The sequence below is a fragment of the Pan paniscus genome, chromosome 11 (assembly GCF_029289425.2).
Source record: "Pan paniscus chromosome 11, NHGRI_mPanPan1-v2.0_pri, whole genome shotgun sequence".
Lineage (NCBI taxonomy): Eukaryota > Metazoa > Chordata > Mammalia > Primates > Hominidae > Pan > Pan paniscus.
Genome location: NC_073260.2, coordinates 14878635 through 14904231, shown reverse-complemented (window position 1 = coordinate 14904231; position 25597 = coordinate 14878635). Strand labels below are relative to the sequence as shown.

Genomic DNA, 25597 nt, shown 5'->3' with positions numbered 1-25597 from the left:
TCCGGAGAAGGGAAACTCAGAAATGGACGCACCCTGGGGAGCAGGGGAAAGGTGGCTGCACGGAGCAGCGGTGGACAGGTGAGGCCAGGGAACTCGGCAGAGGCCTGATGAAGCAGAACCTTGGCGGAGAACCCCAAGGAACACAAAGCCCACCTGGACCTGAGCTTCCCCCACCCGCTGCAGGGACCCTGAGCTCTGTTTCGCCCCTCTCTGGCCAGTGACTGCTGCTGCCTCCCCCTCTCCCAGCTCTCCAGGGCGACAGTGTTTCCCTGCTTCGGTCCTGAAGGGGCTCCTGGAGACCATCTTTTGTGCAAGTAAATGTCGTCCCTACTAGGTGGGCCACCCCATCCTGGGCTTCCAGCCCACTGGTTGGTTCCCAGCTCAGTGGGGTCTGGGAGCCAAACAAAGGGCAAACGGACCCTGCAGAAGTCCAAGGGCAAAGCAAGGCAGGATGCCCAGCTGCTTTCCTGTGACTTTTTTTTCCTCAGTCCAAGTTGGCCTGCCTGTGACCCCTGCTGTCTGTCACCTGCTCCGTTGGATTCAGGATGGCACCGTGGTGCTACTGTTTCCTCTGCCTCCTGGTACCTTCACTTCTGGGAGGGCAGTGCCTGGGAGGAAGTCAAGGGGACTCACAGCTTCAAGGGTTCCAAGTGGCCATCCTTACCTCATAAGGTCACTGCAAAGGTTATCCAAGATAAGTCCTGGCACAGACGGAATAAAAGCACTCACTAAGGGCGACCCCTCTTACTCATCAGCCTGTTTACTCCTCACACAGGGAAAAGGCTCAGGGCAGCAAAGGGCCCTCCCGAGATCACACTCTGAGTGGTGGGATTTGAATCCAGGTCTGACTGCAGAGTCTGCAGCTTCCACTGAATGCCCCCCTCCCACCCACCCCCAGAGTAGGCATTCAACAACTGCAAGTGTGCGGGTAGGGTTGTCCCAGCCCCCACCTGTCTTCTTCTCTCCCAGATCAGGAGTCTCTCTGGGACCCCCTCCAACTCCCCAGGTGAATCAAGGAACCCTTGGGCCCCAGGTTGGTATGAGGGATCCCCCCAGGGAGGGTCCCAGTCCCCCAGCTAAGCAAGTCTATGATCCAAGGGGTGCACTGCCTAGAATGCAAAGGAGGGGAAGAGTAACATTTAGTTCCACCCCCACCATACCAGGCCCTGCGAGGAACGCTTCACTGGTTTCCTTCTCATTCCTGCCATTGTGCAGATGACGAAAAGAGCTCTGCAAGAGGACAGGACTCAGCAGGCCATAGACATGGCCGGGTTCAGCCCCATCCAGCCCGAATGACTCCAAGCCCAGTGTCCTTAGCTCCTCCCAGCCCTGGAAGAGTCAGGTGCCCACAAAATGCACCCCCCACCGTCTCTCTTATCGTTTTTAGCCCCCGTGGCCCCCGGCGAGGTGGTGAAGACTGCAGGTGGGGTGTGCAAGTTCTCTGGACAGCGACTGAGCTGGTGGCAGGCCCAAGAGTCCTGCGAGCAGCAGTTTGGCCACTTGGCACTGCAGCCCCCTGATGGGGTTCTTGCTTCACGGCTGCGCGATCCGGTCTGGGTGGGCCAAAGAGAGGCCCCTCTGCGGAGACCCCCACAGAGGCGTGAGTGTGGGCCCCTGGGAAATGGGAGCAAGGGGCAGAGGCTCTGGTGACCTTCAGATATAGGAGCCCACAGTGACAATATTTGCAGAATGAGCCGGGAGTAAGACCCCATTGCATCTCCAGGTTCCTTTGCCCTGGACTGGACGTCGGGGCTTGACTCCTGGGCAGGGGAACTCTAGCCCCCATTTCCTCCTTCCCGAGGTGGGGAGGCACCCCAAAGCCTGGAAGGACCCCACCGCTGAGCCAAAGGGCAGGGGCAGGACCATGTGCACAGGTGAGGAAACTGAGGTCGCAGCCCACGTGTCCCTGCAGGTGCGCGCACCACCGCTGTGCTGGTGTTGGGCGAGAGGACGGCTGACCGGGCGGCGCGGCTGCGGAGCCCTCTGCCTGAGCTGGCAGCGCAGACCGCGTGTACTCACGTGCAGTGGGACTGTGCCTCGCCCGACCCCGCAGCGCTCTTCTCCGTTGCCGCGCCCGCGCTGCCCAACGCGCTGCAGCTGCGCGCCTTCGCCGAGCCGGGGGGCGTCGTGCACGCTGCGCTGGTGGTGCGTGGGCACCACGCGCCCTTCCTCGCAGCCTTCCGCGCCGACGGCCGCTGGCACCATGTGTGCGCCACGTGGGAGCAGCGGGGCGGGCGCTGGGCGTTGTTCTCCGATGGGAGGCGGCGCGCTGGGGCGCGGGGGCTGGGCGCCGGCCACCCGGTGCCGTCCGGCGGCATCCTGGTGCTGGGCCAGGATCAGGACTCTCTGGGCGGTGGCTTCTCGGTGCGTGACGCCTTCAGCGGCAACCTCACCGACTTCCACCTGTGGGCGCGGGCGCTGAGCCCCGCTCAGCTGCACCGGGCACGGGCCTGCGCGCCGCCCTCAGAGGGCCTGCTCTTCCGCTGGGACCCGGGCGCCCTGGACGTCGCACCCTGGCTGCTGCCCACTGTGTGGGTGCGCCTTCTCTGTCCCGCTACGACCCGCCCCGCCCCGGCCCCACCCCGTGGCCCCGAATCCTTCCCTTCCGACCCAGGAACTCGACCCACCCCTTGCCAACCAAGCCACGCCTAGCTCTGGCCACGCCCTCTCCAGGCCGCAGTGCCTGCAAGCTCCAGCATAAACCTGGTCCCAGCAGCCTGGGGGTCTGCGCTCGTCCCCCGGCCCCCTTACCCCACCCCGAGCTGGCAACAGTGTCCCTCTCTCAGGTTTCACATTGCCACCTAACCCCGGGGCCGCGCGTCCTGGCTCGCCAGGGTCCCCTAGGGAGCCCTGACAGCTCCCCTGCCCCTGCCAGTGCCCTCCGAGGAGTGCCCTACGTGGAACCCGGGACCTCGCAGTGAGGGCTCTGAGCTCTGCCTGGAGCCGCAGCCCTTCCTCTGCTGCTACCGGACAGGTGCGCCCTGGCTGTACCCTGGGCTCTGCTGAAGGGAAAGCCGGTGTGGACCGGAGTAGACTGAGAGGGGGTGAGCTGCTGGCAAAGTCTGGGAATTCAGAATAAATTCAGAGCTTCAAGGTCTCCATGGAGTCTAGGCCACAGAGCAGTGGGTCCAGACAGACCTAAGGGTGAATCCAAATTGTGTGACCTTGGGCAAGCTCTTTTGCCATTCTGTGCCTCAGTTTCCCCATCTAGAACACTGTGTGTAAGACTCTGGACACACAGCCATCAAGGTGCTCTTCCTTCCCTGGGCAGCACGTGGTGGGTGGAGGTCACTGAACAGGCTGGCATCTCTGGGCAGGGGTATTGCCCGGGGCCCAGCCTGGCATCCACTCCTTTGCAGAGCCCTATCGTCGGCTGCAGGATGCCCAGTCGTGGCCTGGCCAGGATGTTATTAGCCGAGTCAATGCCTTGGCCATCGACATTGTGGTGAGCTCCCTCTCAGGGGCTGGAAAGCCTGGGGGCTCCATGGGTCACCTCGCTGCACCTCAGTTTCCTCCCTTGTAAAGGGGACACCCACCTGGTGTGTCTGCAGGAATAAAGGCCATTCAGGCTCCCTATTCTGTAGCCCCTGAGAGTTGGCGGCTTGTGACAAGTTTAATGGGTGCCCACCAAGAAGACCCTGGCAAAGCCCAAGTGTGGCCCTTGGGGGGATCCCCTCATAACAACCAGACCCGGAGTCAGTGGCTCCTCTGTCCACAGCTCCTCCCGGACCCCCTCTCTGAAGTCCGTGGGGCCCTGTCCCCAGCGGAGGCCTCCAGCTTCCTGGGCCTTCTGGAGCACGTCCTGGCGATGGAGATGGCTCCCCTGGGGCCGGCCGCACTGCTGGCTGTTGTCCGCTTCCTGAAGAGGGTGGTGGCCCTTGGGGCTGGGGACCCAGAGCTGTTGTTGACAGGCCCCTGGGAGCAGCTGAGCCAAGGCGTTGTATCTGTGGCCAGCCTGGTCCTGGAGGAGCAGGTGGCTGACACATGGCTCTCCCTCCGTGAGGTGAGGCTGGCAGGGCTGGGTGGGGCAGGGGCCTGGGCTATGGTTCCAGCCTAGCCACCAGCTGGTTGTGTAGCTGTGGGGGAGTCAGCACCTAGCTATGGGCTCCATCTCTGCGTCTATCCTGAAAAGCTTCTCTTTTGTCTATTTGATAAGTTGAACTTCCACAAACAATTGCACTTGAGGCTGGGCATGGTGGCTCATGCCTATAATCCCAGCACTTTGGGAGGTTGAGGCGGGTGGATCACTTGAGGTCAGGAGTTCGAGACTAGCCTGGCCAACATAATGAAACCCTGTCTCTACTAAAAATACAAAATTAGCCAGGCCTGGTAGCAGGCACCTGTAATCCCAGCTACTCAAGAGGCTGATGCAGGAGAATCACTTAAACCCAGGGGGCGGAGGTTGCAGTGAGCTGAGATCACACCACTGCACTCCAGCCTGGGTGACAGAGTGAGACTCTGTCTCAAAAAAAAAAAAATTGCACTTTAACAATAGCTTCTGTAGTTAAATGAAGTAATTAAGAACCACCAGTCAGTAAGAGCCTCCCCCATCTCCAAGAACCTGCTGACCATCTTAAGTGGGGGATCTATGCCAAGTGGACAGTCCACCTTGTCTGCCTAAACAGCCCAGACACTCTGGACAACATGAGAGGTGCTATCCAGATGGAGAGGCTGTTGGAAACCTTGTCCTGGTGGAAGTGGCTGTCGGCCTGGGAGTGATCAGCCCAGAGCAGGGAGGGAACGAGAATCATGAACAGTGCCTGCAAATTATCTGGGGTTGAAGGAGCAAACCTGGTTCCCCTGTGGGCCTCAGAGGACAGAACTGGGACTAGGACATGGGGGTAGGGGAAGACGGCATAACACAGGAGGCTGGTTCTATGGAATGATTCACCACGGGTAGTGAGCTCCCCGTCCTGGGAAGTGTGAAAGCCCATAGTTGATTAGGGATCCGAGGCACTGCAGTAGACTGAGGAAAGCCAGACTGAAGCTCAGTTTTCTTCCCTGGGGAATGGGGATGATCACGCCAGCCTTGCTAAGGCAATGGAGAGGCGTTAGGGATGAACAGTGTGACTTGCCCAGCACAGAGTAGGTGCCCCATGAATGCAGGTTCCTCTCCTCCCTCCCCTGCTCTCACCACCCCCACCCATGGCTTTCCTTTTGGAATCTCAGTGTTGAGCACCCATTACAGGTCTAGCACTGAGCCACAGCAAAGGGGTAGGCATGGCCCAGCCTTCGGAGTGTGCCCTGGTTGGCAAACAGGAGGATGGGGTGGCTTGGGAGATAGAATTGGGTAGGTCGAAGGAGTCTGGGGCAGGCAGGGCTTCAAATGTCAACCTGAGGACCCAGGGCTTGATCCTGGAGTCCTTAAAGAGCCACGGAGGGTCTGGAGAGGGCAGGACCCCCTCCCAGATCATGGAGCATTCATCCCAGCGCTCAGGGCATGCGGCAGAGGGGTGCAGAGTGTGACAGAGAGCTGAACTGCAGCGTCCTCCCAGGTGATTGGTGGGCCTATGGCCCTGGTGGCGAGTGTGCAGCGCCTGGCACCCCTGCTGAGCACCACAATGACCTCAGAGCGGCCCCGAATGCACATCCAGCACCGCCATGCTGGTGAGCCTGCACCCACCTGCCCACACGGCTGGACTCAGACCTCCCTCCTCAGCCCTGGTGACTGGGAGCTGTCTGAACTTCCACAGACACTCCATTCTATTTCCTGCCTTTGCCCATGCTGTGCCCTGCATCCAGAATGCCCTCTCTCCCTCGATCTCCTAGCAAACACCTATATATCCTTCAGAACCCTGTGTGGGCCTCACTCCCTCTAGGAAGCCTTCCTGTTTTAGCTCTCTCCTCCTCTGAGAGACAGTTCCTCCCGCCTCTGTTACCCCAGAACCTTGAACCTGTCTTTCATTGCATTTCTGGTAATTACCTAATGGAATTATCTCCCTCTATGGGACACTCCTTGAGTGGTAAGGCTGTTTCTGAGCCGTCTCAGCACCTTGGGGCCAAGCTCAAGTACACACTCCGTGAATGTCTGTAGCCTGAATGGGGGTGCACCTGTGGTGAAGCTTCAGGTACAAACACGTGTCCTTTGGGTACCCACCAGTTTCTGGTGACTCATCAATATTCAGGTCCTGCCTCGCGGTGACCGCCCCCCCTTCTCAGTGACCCCTTCCCCTGGAATTGGAAAAGTCAGATTTGCCTTGGGCAAGTTGCTGAACCTCTCTGAGCAGGAATGGTGGCCTCCTAGGCCTATGGCAGGAAGGAGGGATCCAGACCCTGCTAGCTGGGCCTGCTCAACAGAAAGACCTCACTCCGAGGTCCAGCCACCCAGCCCCGTTTACCCCCAGGCCTGGAGGTGCGGAGCTTACGCTTGAGGGAGGCCAGCACGAGGGGCTGCTTATTCACAATGCCTGGTGGGCGTCCAGAGGGGCCCGGCCATATCCATATTCCTGCGAGTGAAGTGAGGCGACTCCTCGGGAAAGGTGGGTGAGGATGAGGGGGTGTCCAGAGCCATGTTGGGTTCTGGGTCAAACCTCAGCTCTAACCGTTACTAGCTGTGCTACTCATCTTTCAGATCCTCAGTTTGCTCGTCTGTAAAATGGGCACATTACTACTTGCCTTGTGGCTTATGAGGTTAAAAGCACCCCACATAGTGGTGTTCACTTACTCTCCTCCACCGAACCACACACATCTTCCCTCGGGAGTGGGTGGTGGAGGAAGATCCCCTATGCTTGATGCCATGCAGGGGTGGGGGATTAGGGCAAGGGGCAAAGGGCCTTGGAGTTGTGAGGTTAAGCACATGGACTGTGGCTGCTTGGAATTTTGGCTCTTCCACTTCTTAGCTGTGTGATCTTAGGGAAGTCATTTTACCTCTCTGAGCCTCAGTTTCCCTATCTCTAGAGTGGGGAGAGCATCACCCTCTGGGCCAACTGGTGGTACTTGCCCAGCCACCGGGTGGTGCCTTGGTGCCCCTTCCTCTCAGCCAGGCCTCTCTGGAGTCACCGTGATCCACAGCTGGTTCACCTCCAGAGTCTTCCAGCACACCCTAGAGGGACCAGACCTAGAGCCCCAGGCCCCTGCCAACTCAGAGGAGGCAAACAGGGTGCAGAGGTGAGTAGGCGCCACCTGGAGGGGTGTGAGGGCCTGTGTCCCCTCCCCAAGGAAGGCCAAAGCCCCCGTTCTGGTGGGCGCATGTGTCCTTAGCAGCCCAGGGCCCACCCTTTCCCACCCCTGCCCAACACACACACACTTCTGCACCTGCCAGAGGTGAACACGGCTCAACTCCTGTCTGGGGTTCTGGCTTCTGTGTTGGGACTTACCCAAGTTACCAGCAAGTCCCTAAGGCAAGACTGAACCAGGTGCCACAATTCCTGATATCTCTTCGGACACAGAGGCTGCCACCTCCACCGTAGGGGCCTGGGTGACATGCCGCAGCCAGGCACCATCCCTCCTCCACAGCCACCCTTGAAAGCTCCCATTCTTCCCACAGGTTCCTAAGCACCCAGGTGGGGTCAGCCATCATCTCCTCTGAAGTGTGGGACGTCACTGGAGAGGTCAACATGGCCGTGACCTTTCATCTCCAGCACCAGGCCCAGGTACTGGGTGGCGCTTCTGGGAAGCAGCCATCCTGGTGCACGTGTCCTGGTTGAGTTCCCCCAACCCCCAGTATTTATTCAGTGGACAACCAAGGCCTAATAATGCACACAAAAAGTACCTGCAAGCCACCTCCATTGTCCTCAAGGGAATGGGAAGGGAAACGATTGACTGCAGGGTCACCTTATGGCAGGTGCCACAGATACGCAGCCTTCATTTAATCCTCCAACCGCGCACTTCATCCAAAGCTTGGGAGGGCTGATGTGATTGGCCCCAGCTTGTAAGTGGCAGAGCTGGGATTTCATTCTACGTCTGCATAACTTGAAAACCTGTTAGTTCCCATGGAGTCATTCACTGCAGCATGTGCAGTGAATTCATTCGTTTACTCCCTGCAGTGTGTGTACAGGGGCCTTCACATATGAATGTGCTTCACACAAATAAAAATAACCTAAATGTCCATCAGTAGGGGACTACTTTAAAAGTTTTGTAGGTCCGGGCACGGTGGCTTACGCCTGTAATCCCAGCACTTTGGGAGGCCGAGGCGGGCGGATCACTTGAGATCAGGAGTTCGAAACTAGCCTGGTCAACATGGTGAAACCCCATCTCTACTAAAAATACATAAAAGTTAGCCAGGCATGGTGGTACACACCTGTAGTCCCAGCTACTAGGGAGGCTGAGGCAAGAGAACCGCTTGAACCCAGGAGGCGGAGGTTGTAGTGAGCCGAAATCACACCACTGCCCTCCAGCCTGGGTGACAGAACAAGACTCTGTCTCAAAAAAAAAAAAAAAGTTTTGTAGATATATATGGTCAGCCCTCCATATGGGAGGGTTTCGCCACCAAGGATTCAAGCAACCATGGGTGGAAAATATTCAGAAAAGATAGCATCTGTACTGAACATCTATAGACTTTTATTTTGGGGGTCATAAACAAGACAGTATAACAGCTATTTATATATTTATATTTTATTTCCTAAGCAAGACAGTATAACAGCTATTTATATAGCATTTAAGTTGTATTAGGTATTACAAGTAATCTAGAGATGACTTAAAGTATACAGGAGCATGTGTTTAGGTTATATGCAAATACCATGCCATTTTATATAAAAAACTTGAGCCTCGGCAGGTTTTGGCATCCTTGGGGGTCCTGGAACCAATCTCCTGCAGGTAATAGGGACCAAGTGTGCAATGGAATAGTCAACTGAAAGTTATATAGGGATTGAGGTATTTCTCTATAAACTGACATGGAAAGATCTCCAAGATATGTTAAATTTCATTTCACGCTTAATATACAAATTTCTTCTCCCTTCTGAAACACTAGAATGTTTCAGAGAAAGCAAGTCTTCTTTGCTCACAACCAGTAATCTTGCACACACACACACACACACACATACACACACCACAGCTTATCACTCTCTTGTATATATCGTCAGAATGGGGCTGCGGGTGGATTGTTCATGATGTGGAAAAGCGTCCACGCTCTGATTTTTTTTTTTTTTTTTTGAGACTGAGTCTCACTCTGTCACCCAGGCTGGAGTGCAAGTGGCACAATCTCAGCTCACTGCAACCTCCGCCCCCCGGGTCCAAGCCATTCTCCTGCCTCAGCCTCCTGAGTAGTTGGGACTACAGGCATGCGCTACCATGTCCAGCTAATTTTGTGTATATATATATATATATATATATATATATTTTTTAGTAGAGATGGGGTTTCTCCATGTTGATCAGGCTGGTCTTGAACTCCCTACCTCAGGTGATCCGCCTGCCTCGGCCTCCCAAAGTGCTGGGATTACAGGTGTGAGCCACCACACCTGGCCCTGTGTCTGTCTTTTCTAGCATTTCATGTAAATGGAATCATCTAGTATGTGTTGAAGCCTGGCTTTTGCTCAGGTCTCATTGTTGAGAATCATTCATGTTGTTGCACATTTCAATAGCTCATTCCTTTTTCACTGCTGAGTAGTACTGAGGTATACGGATGTACCATGATTTGTTTTTCCATTTACCTGCTGACAGAGATTTGACTTGTTTTCAGTTTGGGCTATTATGAATAAGTCTGCTGTGAACACTCATATACAAGTCTTTTTGTGGATAAATGATTTCTCTTTACTAGGTAGATTCCTGAAAGTAGACTTGCTGAGTTGTAGGATAAGCATATTTTAACTTCCTAAGAGACTGTCAAACTGTTCCCCAAAGTGGTTGAACCATTTTTACATTCCCACTAGCAGCATTGGAGAGTTCCAGTTGCTCCACACCTCTGCCAACATCCTTGTCAGTGTTTTTAATGTCATTCATTATAATAGTCATGTATTGCTATCTCATTGTGGATTTAAGCTGCAATTCCTTGAAAACCAATGACTCTGGGCATCTCTTTATACACTTATTAAGCAGTCATATATCTTCCTTTCTTAAATGCATCTTCAAATCTTTTCCCCAATTTTTAAATTATTTATTTTATTATTGAGTTGTAAGAATTCTTTATATATTTTGGATACAAGTCCTTTGTTAGAGATATGTCTTGTGAATAATTTCCGCTAGTCTGTGGCTTGCTTTTTGTTTTCTTAACAGTATCTTTGGAAGATAAGTTTTTAATTGTGATGAAGTCCAATTTATCAATTTTTGTCTTGCATAGTTCATGCTTTTTGTATACTATCTAAGAAAGCTTTGCCAATCCCAAGGTCACAAAGATATTCTCAAAGAAGTTTATCACTTTAACTTTTACATGTAGGTGTATGATGTATTTCAACTTAAGTTCTATATATTATGAAGGTAAAAAGGTTGAAGTTCATTTTTTTCCATATAGACAACCAGTTCCAATACTATTTGTTGAAAAGATTATTCTTTGCTCCCATTGAATTTTCTTGTCACCTTTGTTGAAATCAATTGTCTGCATATGTGTAGATCTATTTCTGGGCTGTGTGTTCTGTTCTAGTGATTTATATGCCTATCCCTATGTTAATTTCTTACTGTCCTGATTAATGTGCCTGTATAGTAAGCCTTGAAATCAGGTAGTGTATCTTCCAACTTTGTTTTTTTTTTTTAATTTGTTTTTTGTTTTTTGTTTTTTTGAGATGGAGTCTCAATCTGTCACCCAGGCTAGAGTACAGTGGTACGATCTCGGCTCACTGCAACTTCACCTCCCGGGTTCAAGTGATTTTCCTGCCCCAGCCTACAGTAGCTGAGATTATAGGCACATGCCATCACGCCTCATCAATTTTTTGTATTTTTAGTAGAGACGGGGTTTCACCATGTTGGCCAGGCTGGTCTCGAACTCCTGACCTCAAGTGAGCCATCTGCCTCAGCCTCCCAAAGTGCTGGGATTACAGGTGTGAGCCACGGTGCCTGGCCTAACTTTGTTCTTTTTCTTTTCTTTTTTTGAGACAGGGTCTCATTTTGTTGCCCAGGCTGGAGTACAGTGGTACGAACATGGCTCACTGTAGGTTCGACCTCCCTGGCTCAAGTGATCCTCCTCCCACCTCAGTCCCAGCCCCTCAAGTAGCTGGGATTACAGGCGATCTACCATGCCTGGCTAATTTTTTTTTTCTCTTTTTGTAGAGACAGGATTTTTCCATGTTGCCCAGGCTAGTCTCAAACTCCTGGACTCAAGCAATCCACCTGCCTTAGCCTCCCAAAGTGCTGGGATTACAGGCACGAGCTACCACACCCAGCCTTGTTCTTTTTCAAAATTACTTTGGCTATTCTAGATTCTTTGCATTTCCATATAGATTTTAGAATCAGCTCATAAATGTCTATAGAAAACCTACTAGTATTTTCATTAATATCGCATTGACTGTATATATCAATTTGGGAGAACTGGCATCTTTCAATTCATTATCAAGCTATAGCTTTCCATTTATTTAGGGTTTTTACATTTTTTTCTCAGTGTTATATACCTTTCAGTGCACAGATCTTAGAGACATTTTGTTAAATATATGCCTAAGTATTACAAAGTTTTGGATATTAGCGGAAATGATATTGTTTTCTTAATTTTAAACTGTTCATAGCTAGTATATAGTAATATAATTGATTTATACAATGATATTATATTCTGCAACCTTGCCAAACTCACTTAGTACTTGCAGTAGCTCTTTTCTGGAATCTCTAGGATTTTCTACACACTTGCTCATGTTGTCTGCAAATAAAGGCAGTTTTTGTTTCTCCTTTCCAATCCATGCCTTTCTTTCTTTCTTCCTTTCTTTCTTCCTTCCTTCCTTCCTTCCTTCCTGCCTTTCTCTCTCTTTCTCTCTCTCTCCTTCCTTCCTTCATTCCTTCCTTCTTCCTTCCTTCCTTTCTTTCCTCCCTTTTCTTTCTTTCTTTCTTTTTCTTCCCTTGTTGCACCAGCTAGGATCTCTGGATCAATGTTGAATTGGAGTGGTGAGGTCAGGCATCCTTGTCTCATTCTTTATCTTAGAAGGAAGGCATACAGACTTTCACCATTAAATGTGATGTCTGGGCTTTTTGTAGATGTCCATCAAATCAAGTTCCCTTCTCTTCCTGGTTTGCTGAGAATTTTTATCATGAATGGCTTTTGAATTTTGTCAAATGTTTCTTGCATTTTGATATGATCATATGGGTTTCTCATTTGTTTCCTTAATCTAGTAAATTGCACTGACTGATTTTCAAGTGTTAAACCAACCTTGGATTCCTGAGATCAGTGTAATTTGGTTATGGTGTATTATCTTTTATATATATTGCTGGATTCAATTAGCTAGTATTTTGTTGAGGATTTTTATGTTTATGTTCATGAATAATGTGTTCTGTAGTTTCTTGTACTCTCTTCCTCTGGTTTGGGTGTCAGATTAATGCTGGCCTCATAAAATGAGTTGGGAAGAGAAGAGTTCTGTCCTCCTCTGTGAATGTTTGATCGGCTTCTTCAGTGAATTCCTCTGGACCTCGTGTGTTCTTTGTGGAAAGATTTTTAATTGTGTGTTCTGTTTCTTTGATTGATATAGGTTATTTGGGTGTTTTATTTCTTCTTGAGATGGTTTGGTAATTTGCGCCTTTCAAAGCATGTGTCCATTTCATCCAGGTTGTCAAATTTCTAGCACAGATTTGCTTATAATATTTCCTTTTCACATCTGTAGACTCTACAGTGATGTTTTCTTTTTCATTCTTGGCCAGTCTAGCTAGAACTTTACAATTTTGCTTATATTTTTATTTTTATTATTTATTTATTTTTGAGACAGTCTCTCCCTCTGTCGCCCAGGCTGGAGTGCGGTGGCACCATCACAGCTCACTGCGGCCTCGACCTCCTGGGATCAAGCGATCCTTCCAGCTCACCCTCCCAAGTAGGTGGTACTGCAGGTCCATACCACCACGCCTGGCTAATTTTATTTTGTATTTTTCAGAGATAGGATCTCACTTTGTTGTCCAGGCTGGTCTCAAACTCCTGGGCCCAAGTGATCCTCCTGCCTCGGCCTCCCAAAGTGAGCCACCACGCCCAGCCTTGTTTAATATTCTAAAGGATGAATTTTTGAGATTATATTTATATACTAATAATTTAAAATACGTTAAAATAAAAATAAATAAAAGTGATGTGTTACTCATTGTGACACATTCAGAAAATATAGAAAAGGATAAAGACAAAATTGTATTACTCAGAGATAACCGCTATGAACATTTTGGTGCATTTTACTTAAGCTGTTTTCTGGGCACATAACACTATATATATTTCTTTCCTTTTGCAAAATGAAAGCCCCTTCCTCTTTCAGCAGAGCCATGCAAAGCATGGTGCTGCGTAATCTTGAGCAGGTTAACCCTCCTCTCTGAGCCTCAGTTTCCTCATCTGAAATTACATGAATTTATAGCTGTCTCTTAGGTTGCTATGAAGATCAGCTACAATAAAGGACGTGAAAGTGCTCGGCAAGACACAAAGGGAGGTGCCATTACCATCACCCTCCCCAGTCTGGACAGATGGCCCAAGTCCCAAGCTCAGGCTACCTTCCCTACCTAGACTGGGGCTCGTACCACTGGCCACCTGATATGTCTTCACTGCTTAATGACATGTTATAAAATCTATATTTTTGTCATTGTTTAATTACAAAAGAACTAACACATTCATCATAACACATTCAACCCAGACCTAACCACTGTTAAGGTCACTGCATGTTTGCTCCCACACATGCTGTGTGTGTACGTGTGTGTGTGTGTGTTTTCACAAGTATGCAGACCTTAATTTTTCACATAAATGGGTTTATATCATGCCCAATGTTGTGAATTCTTCCTTTACTGAACAAAGTATCACGGAGATCTTTCACATCAGTAGTCAGAGGCCTGTGTGTTCATCTTACCAGAGGCAGTGTCCCAAGGAGAGGAGAGGCGCAGTTGCTTAACTGCTCCCCGGTGATGGCTGCTTAGCTCGTTCCCAGTTTTTCCACCTTCCACACCATGCTGGAATGACAGCCTGCACTCTCCTCCCTCTGCCTCCCCTCTGCCCCTTCACCCACGACGCATGGTGGGCAATCCCCTAGTCCCTAAAATGCAGAGTCCTTGGCGTCCCTCCATCCTCCTGGTCTCTCTCCTTTCCCATCCACACTCACAACTGCCCCATGCCCCTCAATCCACGCTCATGCACCTGCCTTGTCTCTGTCTCCTGCCTCCAGACCTTCCATCATAAGCTGGTGGAGCCTGTCTGTGCTTTCTGGAACTACAGTATCAGGTGAGTTTCCATTTCCAGGTTCTTTTTTTTTTGTTTTTGAGATGGAGTCTTGCTCTGTTGCCTAGGCTGGAGTTCAATAGCACAATCTTGGCTCAATACAACCTCCATCTCCCGGGTTCAAGCAATTCTCCTGTCTCAGCCTCCCGAGTAGCTGGGATTACAGGCGCCCGCCATCACGCCCAACTAATTTTTGTATTTTTAGTAGAGACAGGGTTTTGCCATGATGGCCAGGCTGGTCTCGAACTCCTGACCTCAGGTGATCCACCCACCTTAGCCTCCCAAAGTGCTAGGATTACAGGTGTGAGCCACCAAACCCAGCCGTTAAGATGATTTTTTAAAAAATATGTCCACTCTGCTTGGGGATGAGGCAAGACTTACACATGGTTTTGACCTCTGTTCACCATCTGCCTTTCAGGGTGACTCCAGGCTCCTCCCAGCTCTAAGACAAGCTGCAGGGGGAGGATGTGTTACCCAGGGGGTGGTGAGCTCCTTGTCATAGGAGTATGTGAAGGAGGAAGCACTCACTCTGTGAGGTGCCTAAGAAGAGACTCATCTGTCAAATGGGCGTTGAACTAGATCTATCTGAGGCCGGGGCCCTTGGACTCTTGAAGGAGCAGAGCAGGCTCCAGGGATTATCCTGGCTCCCTGCCCTGGATCTTTAGCTGAGGTAGGGAACCTTGGTCCCAGTGGCTCAGTAATTAATTAAGTTGATAAATGGCAATCACTGGGATCAGCCCTGCCCTCCTACCATCCTAAGAATGTCAAGCACATTTTACAGGTGAAAAACTGAGACCCAGGAAGGGGCGGTGACTCGCCAAGGTCACCTAGCTGGTTAGAGGCAGGGCAGTGACAGGCCCCAGGCTCTGGGGAAAGCCTTTCCCCTGCTTGCTTCTGGCCCCTCACCCCCTTGTCCACCTTATCTCAAGAGCCCCCTGTTCCCTCCCCATCCCCCAAGCCCATATACAGGGGGTGCCTGGGCCACCACGGGCTGCTCCGTGGCTGCCCTGTACCCGGACTCCACCGCCTGCTTCTGCAACCACAGCACCAGCTTTGCCATCCTGCTGCAAATCTATGAAGTACAGGTGAGTGCACGGTGGGAGGGGGGTGTTAGGAGGGGGCTTCTTAGCTGGAGGTGAAGAGAAGAGCCAATAGGTAGCCAGAAGAAGCATCTGAGGGATGCCAGCTTTCATCGATTGTCGGGGACAGGGCTGCGCACAGTAGTTCATGCCTGTTGTCCCAGCACTTTCGGCGGCTGATCACTTGAGCCCAGGAGTTCAAGACCAGCCTGGGCAACATGGCAAAACCCTGTCTCTACAAAAAATGCAAAAATTAGTCGTGTGTGGTGGCTCGTGCCTATAGTCCCAACTAATCAGGAGGCTGAAGCAGGAGGATTGCTTGAGCCCAGGAAGTCGAGGCTGCAGTGAGCCAAGATCACACCACTGCACTCCAGCCAGGGTGATAGAGCAAAACCCTGTCTAAAAATAAATGAGTAAAGAATAAATTGTAAAAAAAATTGTTGGGGGAAAACTCTAAGAGGACTTCAGGAGGGGTTGGACTCACTGGAGCTGGAAAGGGCCCCGGAGTGGTTACTTGCTGAGAAGTCAGGTGAGATGGGACGTGAGCCTCAGGAACGCCTGGGTCACTACAAGGAACACCTTGTAGTGTTGAGAGGCACACTACAAAAACATGTTACCAAATGCATTTTTCCTGTAAAGTCAGGGCCAGGCATGGTGGCTCCCACCTGTAATCCGACCACTTTGGGAGGCCAAGGCAGGCGGATTATTTGAGATCAGGAGTTGGAGACCAGCCTGGCCAACATGGTGAAACCCCATCTCTACTAAAAATACGAACATTAGCCGGGCATGGTGGCCCGTGCCTGTGGTCCCAGCTACTCGGGAGGCTGAGGCACAAGAATCACTTGAACCCAGGAGGCGGAGGTTGCAGTGAGCTGTGAGCTGAGATTGCGCCACTTGCACTCCAGCCTGGGTGACAGACTGTCCTGAAGCAACAAAAAAAAAAAAAAAAAAAAGTCAGAGCGTGGACACTTTTCCACATCATGAGTATCATCCGCAGCCCCATTCTGATGATACTCTATGGTCCCCGGGATCCCTCCCCGTGGGCACGTTTGTCAGCACTCTTAGTAATTGTCCAGTTGGTAGAATCCGGGCCAGTTGGGGTCAGTCTAGGGAGAGCCAGCAGGAGAGAAGGACATGCTCACACCTACTTATTAAATGCCTACTGTGTGCAGGCCTGGGTCCTGCTGGCTGCTGCTGCACTGCGGAGGCGAATGCGGCGTGGGGGGCCTTAGAGTCACCAGGTGGGGCGAGTTCTGGCCTGGGTCGGGTCTGGGTGGTGCCAGGGGGGTTTCTCTGTCCCTCCACACAGAGAGGCCCTGAGGAGGAGTTGCTGCTGAGGACTCTCTCATTTGTGGGCTGTGGCGTGTCCTTCTGCGCCCTCACCACCACCTTCTTGCTCTTCCTGGCGGCCGGGTGAGGAGAGTTCACCACTGTAGCCTGGTGGCCTGGGCCCTCCCGCCTCGCTCAGGCCTCCATGTCCCCATTGGTCGGGTGTCCATCCTTGGTCCCAGCAGAACCTTGGTCTGAGCCTCTCCTTAGGATGTGCTGGGTCCCCTGTGGAGCTGCTCTCTTTCCCTCCATCTGCCCAGGCACAGGGGATCGGGCAGGACAGGGCCCTACGGGGTGTGGGGACCAGCAGTGGTGTTCTTGTTAACTGACTCCTCTGTCCTCTCCAGGGTCCCCAAGTCAGAGCGAACCACAGTCCACAAGAACCTCACCTTCTCCCTGGCCTCTGCCGAGGGCTTCCTCATGATCAGCGAGTGGGCCAAGGCCAATGAGGTGGGCAGCCAGTGGGTGGGCTGGAAGCCTGGGGAAACCTGGGAAAGTGCCTGTGGGCTTTTCTAGGGTGACCCCCTGCCCCCCACTATTTCCACATGGCTCCACTTCCCTGGGGAGGAGCAGGGCCCGGGGAGGAGCAGGGCCCCGGGAGGAGCAGGGCCCCGGGAGGAAAGGCCCCGAATGGTGGAGCGGGGCCCAGGCTGCTACCCAGAGGCCTCACCCACTGAGACTTCTTTGGGTTGGCAAGGCCGGGCTGGGCATGGGCCGCGGGGCTGGCCTGCACCTGCGTCTGACCTCGGACCTGGGTGGGGATCCTGACCCTCCCACAGGTGGCATGTGTGGCTGTCACAGTCGCAATGCACTTCCTCTTTCTGGTGGCATTCTCCTGGATGCTGGTGGAGGGGCTGCTGCTGTGGAGGAAGGTGGTAGCTGTGAGCATGCACTCGGGCCCAGGCATGCGGCTCTACCACGCCACAGGCTGGGGTGAGGCCTGCTCTGCACCCGCACTCTCTTCTCCTCAGCTGTACCTTGCACGGCCGACCCTGTCATCTAACATGGCCCCACACCCAGCACTCAGCACCCAGCACCACTCAGCATCCGGCATTTAGCGTCACCCAGCACCCAGCACCACCCAGCCAGTCCCATCTCTGACATGACCTCAATTTCCTCAGTTCTATTAACCTCCAATTTACCCATCCCCATTCCTCATAATCCTTCTCCACTTCACAGCCTCCCCTCTCCATCCGCAGTGCTATCTCCCCAAATCTGTAGCCAGCCAGTTGCCCAGCCTCCGTCTCCAGAGACGCCCAGCTGTAGCCTCCAAAGCAGCCTCAGCTCTCCCGACTCCCAAACTACTGTGGCTCCAATGCCACCCCAACAGTATCAGAGCCCCCAGCCCTGCTCCTTGGACCTCCCCAGTGCCCCCAGTACAACCTCCAGTAGGGGACAGCTGCGGCTTGGGGGGCGGATCCTGGGTCCTGGAGAGGAAAAAGCAGGTGACCCAGCCTTGAGGCCCCCTTCTCCCTCTCCCAGGCGTGCCTGTGGGCATCGTGATGGTCACCCTGGCCATGCTCCCCCATGACTACGTGGCCCCCGGACATTGCTGGCTCAATGTGCACACAAATGCCATCTGGGCCTTCGTGGGGCCTGTGCTCTTCATGCTGACTGTGAGCTGGGGACCTGCAGGGGAGGGGCGTGTTGGGGATGGGGAAGTCCTCTTGCCCACTGACCCCAGGTCTCCAGGCCGACACCTGCATCCTGGCCCGTGTGGTAATGATCACCGTGTCCAGTGCCCGCCGCCGTGCCCGCATGTTGAGCCCGCAGCCCTGCCTGTAGCAGCAGATCTGGACCCAGATATGGTGAGGCCCCAGAACGGGGGGCCAGGAGGAAGCAGGGAGTGCACAGTCAGCCGGCGCCAGGCGTGAGGCTCACTGGGCGAGAGCACGTGCGAGTCTGTGTCCAGAGCGTGACCGTGTGGCTATGCCCAAGTCTGTATTGAGTATGTGGGTACACACGTGTCCCTGAATCTGTGTCACGCATGCTCGGGCATGTCAACATGTGTCAACATGCACCCATGCGTGTCACATGTGGGGATGGTCACTGATCCGTGTGAGGGAGCTGTGGACACCGGCCACTGTTCGAGGGGTGCACTGTCTGCGGAAGGTACTGATAGCCTGCAGAAGACAAAGTAGGGGAGACCCTCAAATCAGGGTTAGCCCCAGAAGTTCAGGGTTAGCTCCAGAAGTTCAGGTTCAGGGTAAGGACCTGGGTCCCTGTTCCTGCCAAAGACCCCCATCACCCTCTGGGGTCACGCTCTGGGAGAGAGGGGGACCCCACCAGCCTTTCCCAGCCCTGCCTCCTTGCTGGCTTTCCCCTTCCCCACCCATCCTCCACCAAGCACAGGGCAGCCTAAGCTGGGAGGGGGTCCCTGAAAAGCCAGGGAACCCCAGGGCCCTTGGAGAGGGAGAAGGGAGTCCTTCTGACCCCATCCCTGCTGGTCCCACTGCTCAGGCCTCAGCCCCCACTCTGGACAACTACCACCCCATTCCTTCCAGCCAGGTTGGGGGCTGGGACCCCATCTCCCAAGTGCCGCTACCCTACTTCATGCCACCTCTGTCTCTGAGAACAGGGTGGGCAACAAAGTCCAGTCAAAGGTTCTGGCTCCCTCTAAGTCCTGCTGAGCCGTGGTCCCAGCCCTCAGCTCCCACCCCGCTCCAGGCATGTACAGGTGCTGCTCTCCCTGGAACCCTGCGGGGAGCTCCCCAGGCCTCCCAACCCCCGTCAGCCCTGCCTGCCCTCCTACAGGGCCACGGTGAAGCCCGTGCTGGTCCTGCTGCCCGTCCTAGGCCTGACCTGGCTGGCAGGCATCCTGGTGCACCTGAGCCCCGCCTGGGCCTACGCTGCCGTGGGCCTCAACTCCATCCAGGTACCTCCAGCCCCAACCTTCTGGGACTAGGCCCTGACATGCACGAAAGCTCAGAGGGGACGACTGGGGTGTCAGGGCCTGGGAGGGTGAGCTCTCCATCATGGGAGACATTCAACAGCAACTGGGACATCCTATCTAAGAAGGGGTTTTGAGGGTGGGAGTGGGAACAGGCAACCTCCAATCAACCAGCGGTTCGTGCAGGAGGCTCACGGGGCCCCTCTGCCAGCTGGGAAGGCTGAGACCCAGAAAGAGGGTGTTAAGGCTCACTGTGCTTGGACACTCAGGGTCCGGCAGAAATTCCAGCCCCTTGGCCGGTGCCAGAGCCACTTAGTTCTTGCCAGGAAGCTGGGGAGGGGACACAGGGCATCAGTCACCTCCCCCGTGGGGTCTGCGGCCTGCTAGGATAGCAGTTTAGAAGAGGGTTTGGTGAGGAGGCCAGTTCATGAGGCCACAGGAAAGGGCCCGGGCTTCCCGGGGCCTGTGTGCTAGAACCACACGGAGAGGGCCAACTAGGTCCCTCTCGAGGGATTGGCAGGTCTGTGGGGGGCCAGAACATTAACTGAAGTGACAGCCAGGGGGCTGGGTGCTGGGAGTCAGGGAGACCCTTCCTGGCCCCTCGTTTTCCCTCGACCTCCCTGGACCACCCCCCAGGCACCTCTCCCTGTCACCTGCACCTCCTGCTCCCTGCTTGCCCAGCCCGGGTCCCTCTCAGGGCCAAAAGGTGGGTGGGCGAGGGCCCAGGCTGGACTGTGCCAGGCTCAGGAAGTCAGGTGCGAACTCCACCCAGGGTCCATGTGCCCTCCAAGCTGGGGACCCTCCATCTTTTCCTTGAAGAAGGAGAGCCAAGGTGGTAACAGCCATTCACAGTGCCTGGGTGCTCCCTCTGAGCCCCAGGCCAGGCTCCTATTTGTATCTCCCAACAAGCCTTGTAAGTGGGGAAACGGAGACCTCATGAGGTCACTTGCCCAAGATCCCCCAAGGGGGAAGCAGCAGCGGGGGCACCACTCCAGAGTCTGCGTTCTCAGCCACAGGGCATCCAGCTATGACCGCAGATGGGTCCTGGCTGGTCCCTGGGAGCATGCTTGGACCCAGTTACTCATTCATCCATGTGCTCTTCATGGCTCGCCCAGTGTGTGCCAGGCACTGTGCTGGGTGCCGGGCCGCAGCAGCAGAAGAGGCAGCAAAAAGCCCCTGTATTTGTGGAGCTGCCCTTGGTAGAGCAGGCAGACCATGGCCACGATGAAGAAATGAAGTGTTCAGTGAGGGGACGAGGCAGGAAGCCCTCTTCCAAGCCCCACGCCCCCCAGGGCTTCATGGCTGGGTTCAGTCTGGCTGGGCCCCTGGCGAGGCTTCTCCACCTGTCACACGGTGGGGCAGGTGGTGGCATCTTGTTGCCATGGCGATTCCTCCAGCTCCTTGCCAGGTGCCCCTCTCCACATCATAGGGGGTTGGATCCCTGATGCTCTCCATCCTCACCTGTGCCCCTCGGGTGGGCAGAGACACAGCCATGGGGCAATGCCACCGTCGCACCATCTCAGATCCCTCCCTTCAGTTCTCATTCTTTCCTCTCTCTCTGTCCCAATCTTCATCTCTGAATCTTCTCTGGTTCTGTCTCTCAGGCTCCCCCTCTGTCACTGTCCCCCTCTCCCTGTGCCCTTCTCACCCTCTGGCCGTGGATGTTTTTTCTGGCACTGACCCCACCTGGCTTTTCCTGGGCGTGTCTTCATGTTTCTCCACTTCTCTCCTCAGTCTCTCTGACACTGGTTTGTTTTTTTGTTTGTTTGTTTGTTTTTTGTTTTTGTTTTTGTTTTGTTTTTGTTTTTGTTTTGTTTTTTGGAGATGGAGTCTCGCTCTGTCGCCCAGGCTGGAGTGCAGTGGCATGATCTTGGCTCACTGTAACCTCTGACTCCCAGGTTCAAGCGATTCTCCTGCCTCAGCCTCCTGAGTAGCTGGGATTACAGGCACCTGCCACCACGCCTGGATAATTTTCTTATTTTTAGTGGCGACGGGGTCTCACCATGTTGCCCAGGTTGGTCTTGAACTCCTAACCTCAAGTGATCCTCCCGCCTCGGCCTCCCAAAGTGCTGGGATTACAGGCATGAGCCACCGCACCCAGCCCTCTGACACCAGTCTTTTTATCTCAGCCTCTCCATCTCCCTGTGCATGACGCTCTCTTGTCTCTGCCTAAAGCAGCCTCAGATTACCCTTGGGACGGTCACCCGGTGAAGGCAAGGAGAGGCTGCCTTAGGCAGGAGCTCAAAAGGCAGGAGTGGGGTCTGGGCCCCGCCGCTGACAGTCACATGACCCTCTTAGGCTCAGAGCCCTGTTCTCTCAGTCAGTCCCTCTCCCCAGGCCCGGCCTTTCCCTTCACCTCTCCTTTGGTCTCTCCCTGTCTCTCTGTGTCCACCAAGGTCTCTCTGTGTTTTCCCCTCGCACTCCACCTCCATCCCTGTCCCTCTCTCACTCTCCGTCAGTCTTGGGCATAAGCTAGGTACATCCCACTTTTAGGAGGGTGACCAAGTGACCAGGGAGGAGGCCTGGGACTCAGGGATGAGACTCTGCCCAACCTCATTCACTCTCTGGGAGTAATTTGTGTCCTTCTGGCCACTGTGCCGGGTTGTGTCAAGGGAGAGCAAAGCCTCACTTCTATAACCAGCCGTAGCTCACACTTGCCCTGGTGGACAGAGCCTTGTTGTGAGGCCTGGAGAAGTGGCACCAGGCCTCTGTTTCTACATCTAACCGAAGGGGATCAGATTCCCACCCTCCTCATGGGATCATCGTGGAGTTCAGCTGACGTAACATTTGCCAAGGCTACGCACAATCCCTGGCACGTGCTAGGAGCCCCACGAGTGTGAGCTCATTTGTTTTGTTCAGTTGTTCAACACGCACTCCCCTAGCACCTCCCCGTGCTAGGGCTGGCCTGCACGCTGGGGGACATGGAGATGCCCAGGGCCAAAGAATTCTGTGACATTCTCAGCCTGAGGGAGAGACAGACATCAAAGCCACACAACCACAGTGTGTCATGACTGAGGCCGAGAGACAAGGGGCCTTGGTCAAGGCAGTGTGGGGACAGAGGAACAACTCATCGGAGGCAGAATGGGCCACCTGGAGAGGGTCACTCTCAGCCAAGACCTGACAGCTGTATGGAGAGGCGGAAAAGAATGTTTTAAGCCAGGGGAGGGGGCATGGTGGGGTCAAATGGTGGGGAGACATGAGGGGTAAGGCTGGCGAGAAATGGGGCAGGAGGGAGTGTGGGGGGCAGACAGAGTGGGGTCCTCAAAGCTGTTGTAAAGAGCTCAGACTTGGCCAGGTGTGGTGGCTCACGCCTGTAATCCCAGCACTTTGGGAGGCCGAGGCGGGTGGATTACCTAAGGTCAGGAGTTCGAGACCAGCCTGACCAATATGGTGAAACCCTGTCTCTACTAAATACAAAAAATTAGCTGGGTGTGGTGGCACATGCCTGTAGTCCCAGCTACTTGAGAGGCTGAGGAAGGAGAATCGCTTGAACCCAGGAGGTGGAGGTTGCAGTGAGCCGAAATTGTGCCATTGCACTCCAGCCTGGGCAAGAAGAGTGAAAACTCTGTCTCAAAAAAAAAAAAAAAAAAGAGCTCAGATTTTGTCCCAGGGGTAGTTGGGAGCCATGCAGGGCGTCAGGCAGGTGCTGGTGTTCTTGGGTTCGCATTTGGAAAGATGCCTTTGGGTGATAAGGAGTGGGTAGAAGGAAATGGGATGGAGAAGGCAGTGCAGAGGCTACAGAGAAAGATCAGGCTGGGCCTGGAGACCTGGGAGGCTTTGGGGTCTGTCTTGGAGAATGGGGGTGGTGGTATCATCTCAGTTGGTGCCTGGACACCAGGGGGACCAGTCAGGCTCTTGGACTCCAGCTTTCAGCCCTGGGAGGCTGGAAGGCCCCAAGGAATTCCAGGCCCCCACCTGTGTCCTCCCGCCTGGGCCGCAGCACAGAAGCAGCTGCCTGTGACACTGCCTAGGAGGGATCCCAGGACAGCCTCAGGGCTGGGCCACACTGGAGCTTAGGATCCATTCCTCTGCCCCCCACCCACAGCTCCTGGTCCCTCTCCATCAAATGGGGAGAATGAATCCACCCCCACCACAGACCTGCTGTTAGGGTCAAGTGAGAGCCCAAATGTGATGGTGCAGGGAGGGTGGTGAGGCCCTCTTGGTCCCACGGTGTGGGGAGAGAGAGCCAGCTCCTCCCCAGCCACTGTGTGAGTCCCTCACAGGCAGCACCTCCCATCCCCTCAGAACCCAAGTCCCGGCCTCATCTCCCCTTTCCAGATGAAGAGACAGAGGCTCAGGGAGGTGAAGGCCACTCAGCTAGAGGCACAGTGAGAAGGCACTCACAGGGCTGTTGTCCCAGGACCTGACTTGGCCTTGGAGCCTCAGGAAGGTGTGCCCCTCCCAACCCCACCACATAGCATGGTGAGGCGGTGAGGATGGGACAGGCCCAGGGTGGGGCACAGAGGACTGGAGTCAGAGAGGCTGCCTGGTGAGCAGAAGCTGAAGGCTGGGGTCGCATTGGGCAAAGCCCCTTCTGGTCCCCTGGCCTGCTAAATGCCACAGCTACTCCTCTGCAGGCGGGCACGAGGGCAGGGCCGACTTCGTGCCCATCAGCCTGTCTCTGGGTATCTCTGCGAGTGTCTCTGCCACTGGGGGGCGCCGGGACCCCAGGCAAGGCCAGGCTGTGGGGGATGGGGTAGGGGGCTCTGGGCTGAGGCACTCGCTGGGTCTGTCCTCAGGGGCTGTACATCTTCCTGGTTTATGCTGCCTGCAATGAGGTGAGTCTGGGGGTGCCGGCTGCAGGGAGGGGGGTTCAAGGGGTAGGGAGGGTCCCCAGCCTGACCTCCAAGTATTCCCCCAGGTGCGGAGCGCCCTGCAGAGGATGGCTGAGAAGAAGGTGGCCGAGGTGCTCAGGGCACTGGGGGTGTGGGTGGGGGCGGGAGGCCCCCAGAGCCAGGTCCCAGCCCCCACATCCTCTCCTTTCAGTCCCGTGCCAGCCCTACCAGCTGGGGGACCAGCCTGAGGCCCCCAGTCCCCTGGGAGGCAGCCCGAGGGAGCCCCATAGCCTTGGCTCCACCCCGGAGACACGTGGCTCTCAGAGGTACTCGCAGCACCCAGGTGGGAGTGCCGCCCAGTGCCTCAGTTTCCCCAGCATTCAGGCAGAGCTGGGAGGACAAAAGCGGATCCTTTTAGCCCATCTGAAAAAAGGAAACCAGGGCCCAGGAAACTCTGCAGCCCTGCGGCTTGAGCAATGTCCTGTCACTCATTCCCCACTGCCAGGAAACCCGGGCTTCTGGGGCCTGGCCCACGCATGGGGCTTCTCCAGGGTGACCTTCCCTGGGGCTCCATGCAGAAGGGTTTGGGGGACTCCTGCAGATGGTGAGTAAATGGGGTCGGGGCTCTGAGGCAGGGCATGGGTTGAATGACTTCGAGGTCAGGCCAGGGGTTCCAATCCTAGCTCCCAGCCACCTCCTGTGTGCCCCTGGGCAAGTTCCCTTCCCTCTCTGGGCCTCATTACTAATCTGTGAGGTAAACCTTGGAGTGGATTCTTAGCGTATTTGATCCTGAGGGCCCCACTCCCAGGATGGGGGAGCAGAGAGAGGGCTTCCTGCCTTCGTCTCTCAAAAATTTGCATTTTCCTCACTAGGGACCTATGGCCCTAGAACTCCTTCAGCATTCTCCTCCATTGCAAACCCAGAGAGACAGGTGAGGCTGGGACAGGGTGGGCCGCACAGGGCTCTGCCAGGGGGCTGGCAAAGCCAGCAGGCAAAGTCGGGAAGCCGCAGGGCCTGGGTAGGGCCGGGGTGGGGGCTTCCCGGGGATCTGTTTCTCTGTTCCTGGGCTGAAGGGCCCAGGGAGGGGGAGCTGCTGGCGGCAAGCTGGCAGAGGCCCCTATAGCCAAGGGTCCCCAGGGCAAGGGGCAGCAGAAGGAGTGGGGGCCACCCCCGTGACAGCCCCTCTGTCCTCAGGCTGTGGAACTGACAGCGTTCAAAGCTTCAGGTACAGTCCCCACCTCACGGGGTCCCCTCTTTTCTTTTTGGGCCTGGACACCCCCTAAGCCCC

The 25597-nt window shown here is 54.5% G+C and overlaps 1 protein-coding gene across 1 annotated transcript; it reads left to right on the top strand.

Annotated features, from left to right (window-relative positions):
- Positions 1 to 545: 545 nt before the first annotated feature.
- On the top strand, positions 546 to 25597 carry ADGRD2 (adhesion G protein-coupled receptor D2). The gene is given in 22 exon segments (XM_055117624.1): positions 546 to 581; positions 970 to 1033; positions 1388 to 1600; positions 1913 to 2550; positions 2872 to 2974; positions 3360 to 3445; positions 3719 to 4003; positions 5496 to 5607; positions 6345 to 6479; positions 6984 to 7107; positions 7487 to 7592; positions 15166 to 15321; positions 16625 to 16728; positions 16992 to 17094; positions 17424 to 17577; positions 18127 to 18260; positions 18337 to 18452; positions 19399 to 19519; positions 24274 to 24312; positions 24396 to 24440; positions 25182 to 25240; positions 25504 to 25597. Coding segments are annotated over 22 exon segments (2946 nt in total). The 3' UTR covers positions 25517 to 25597.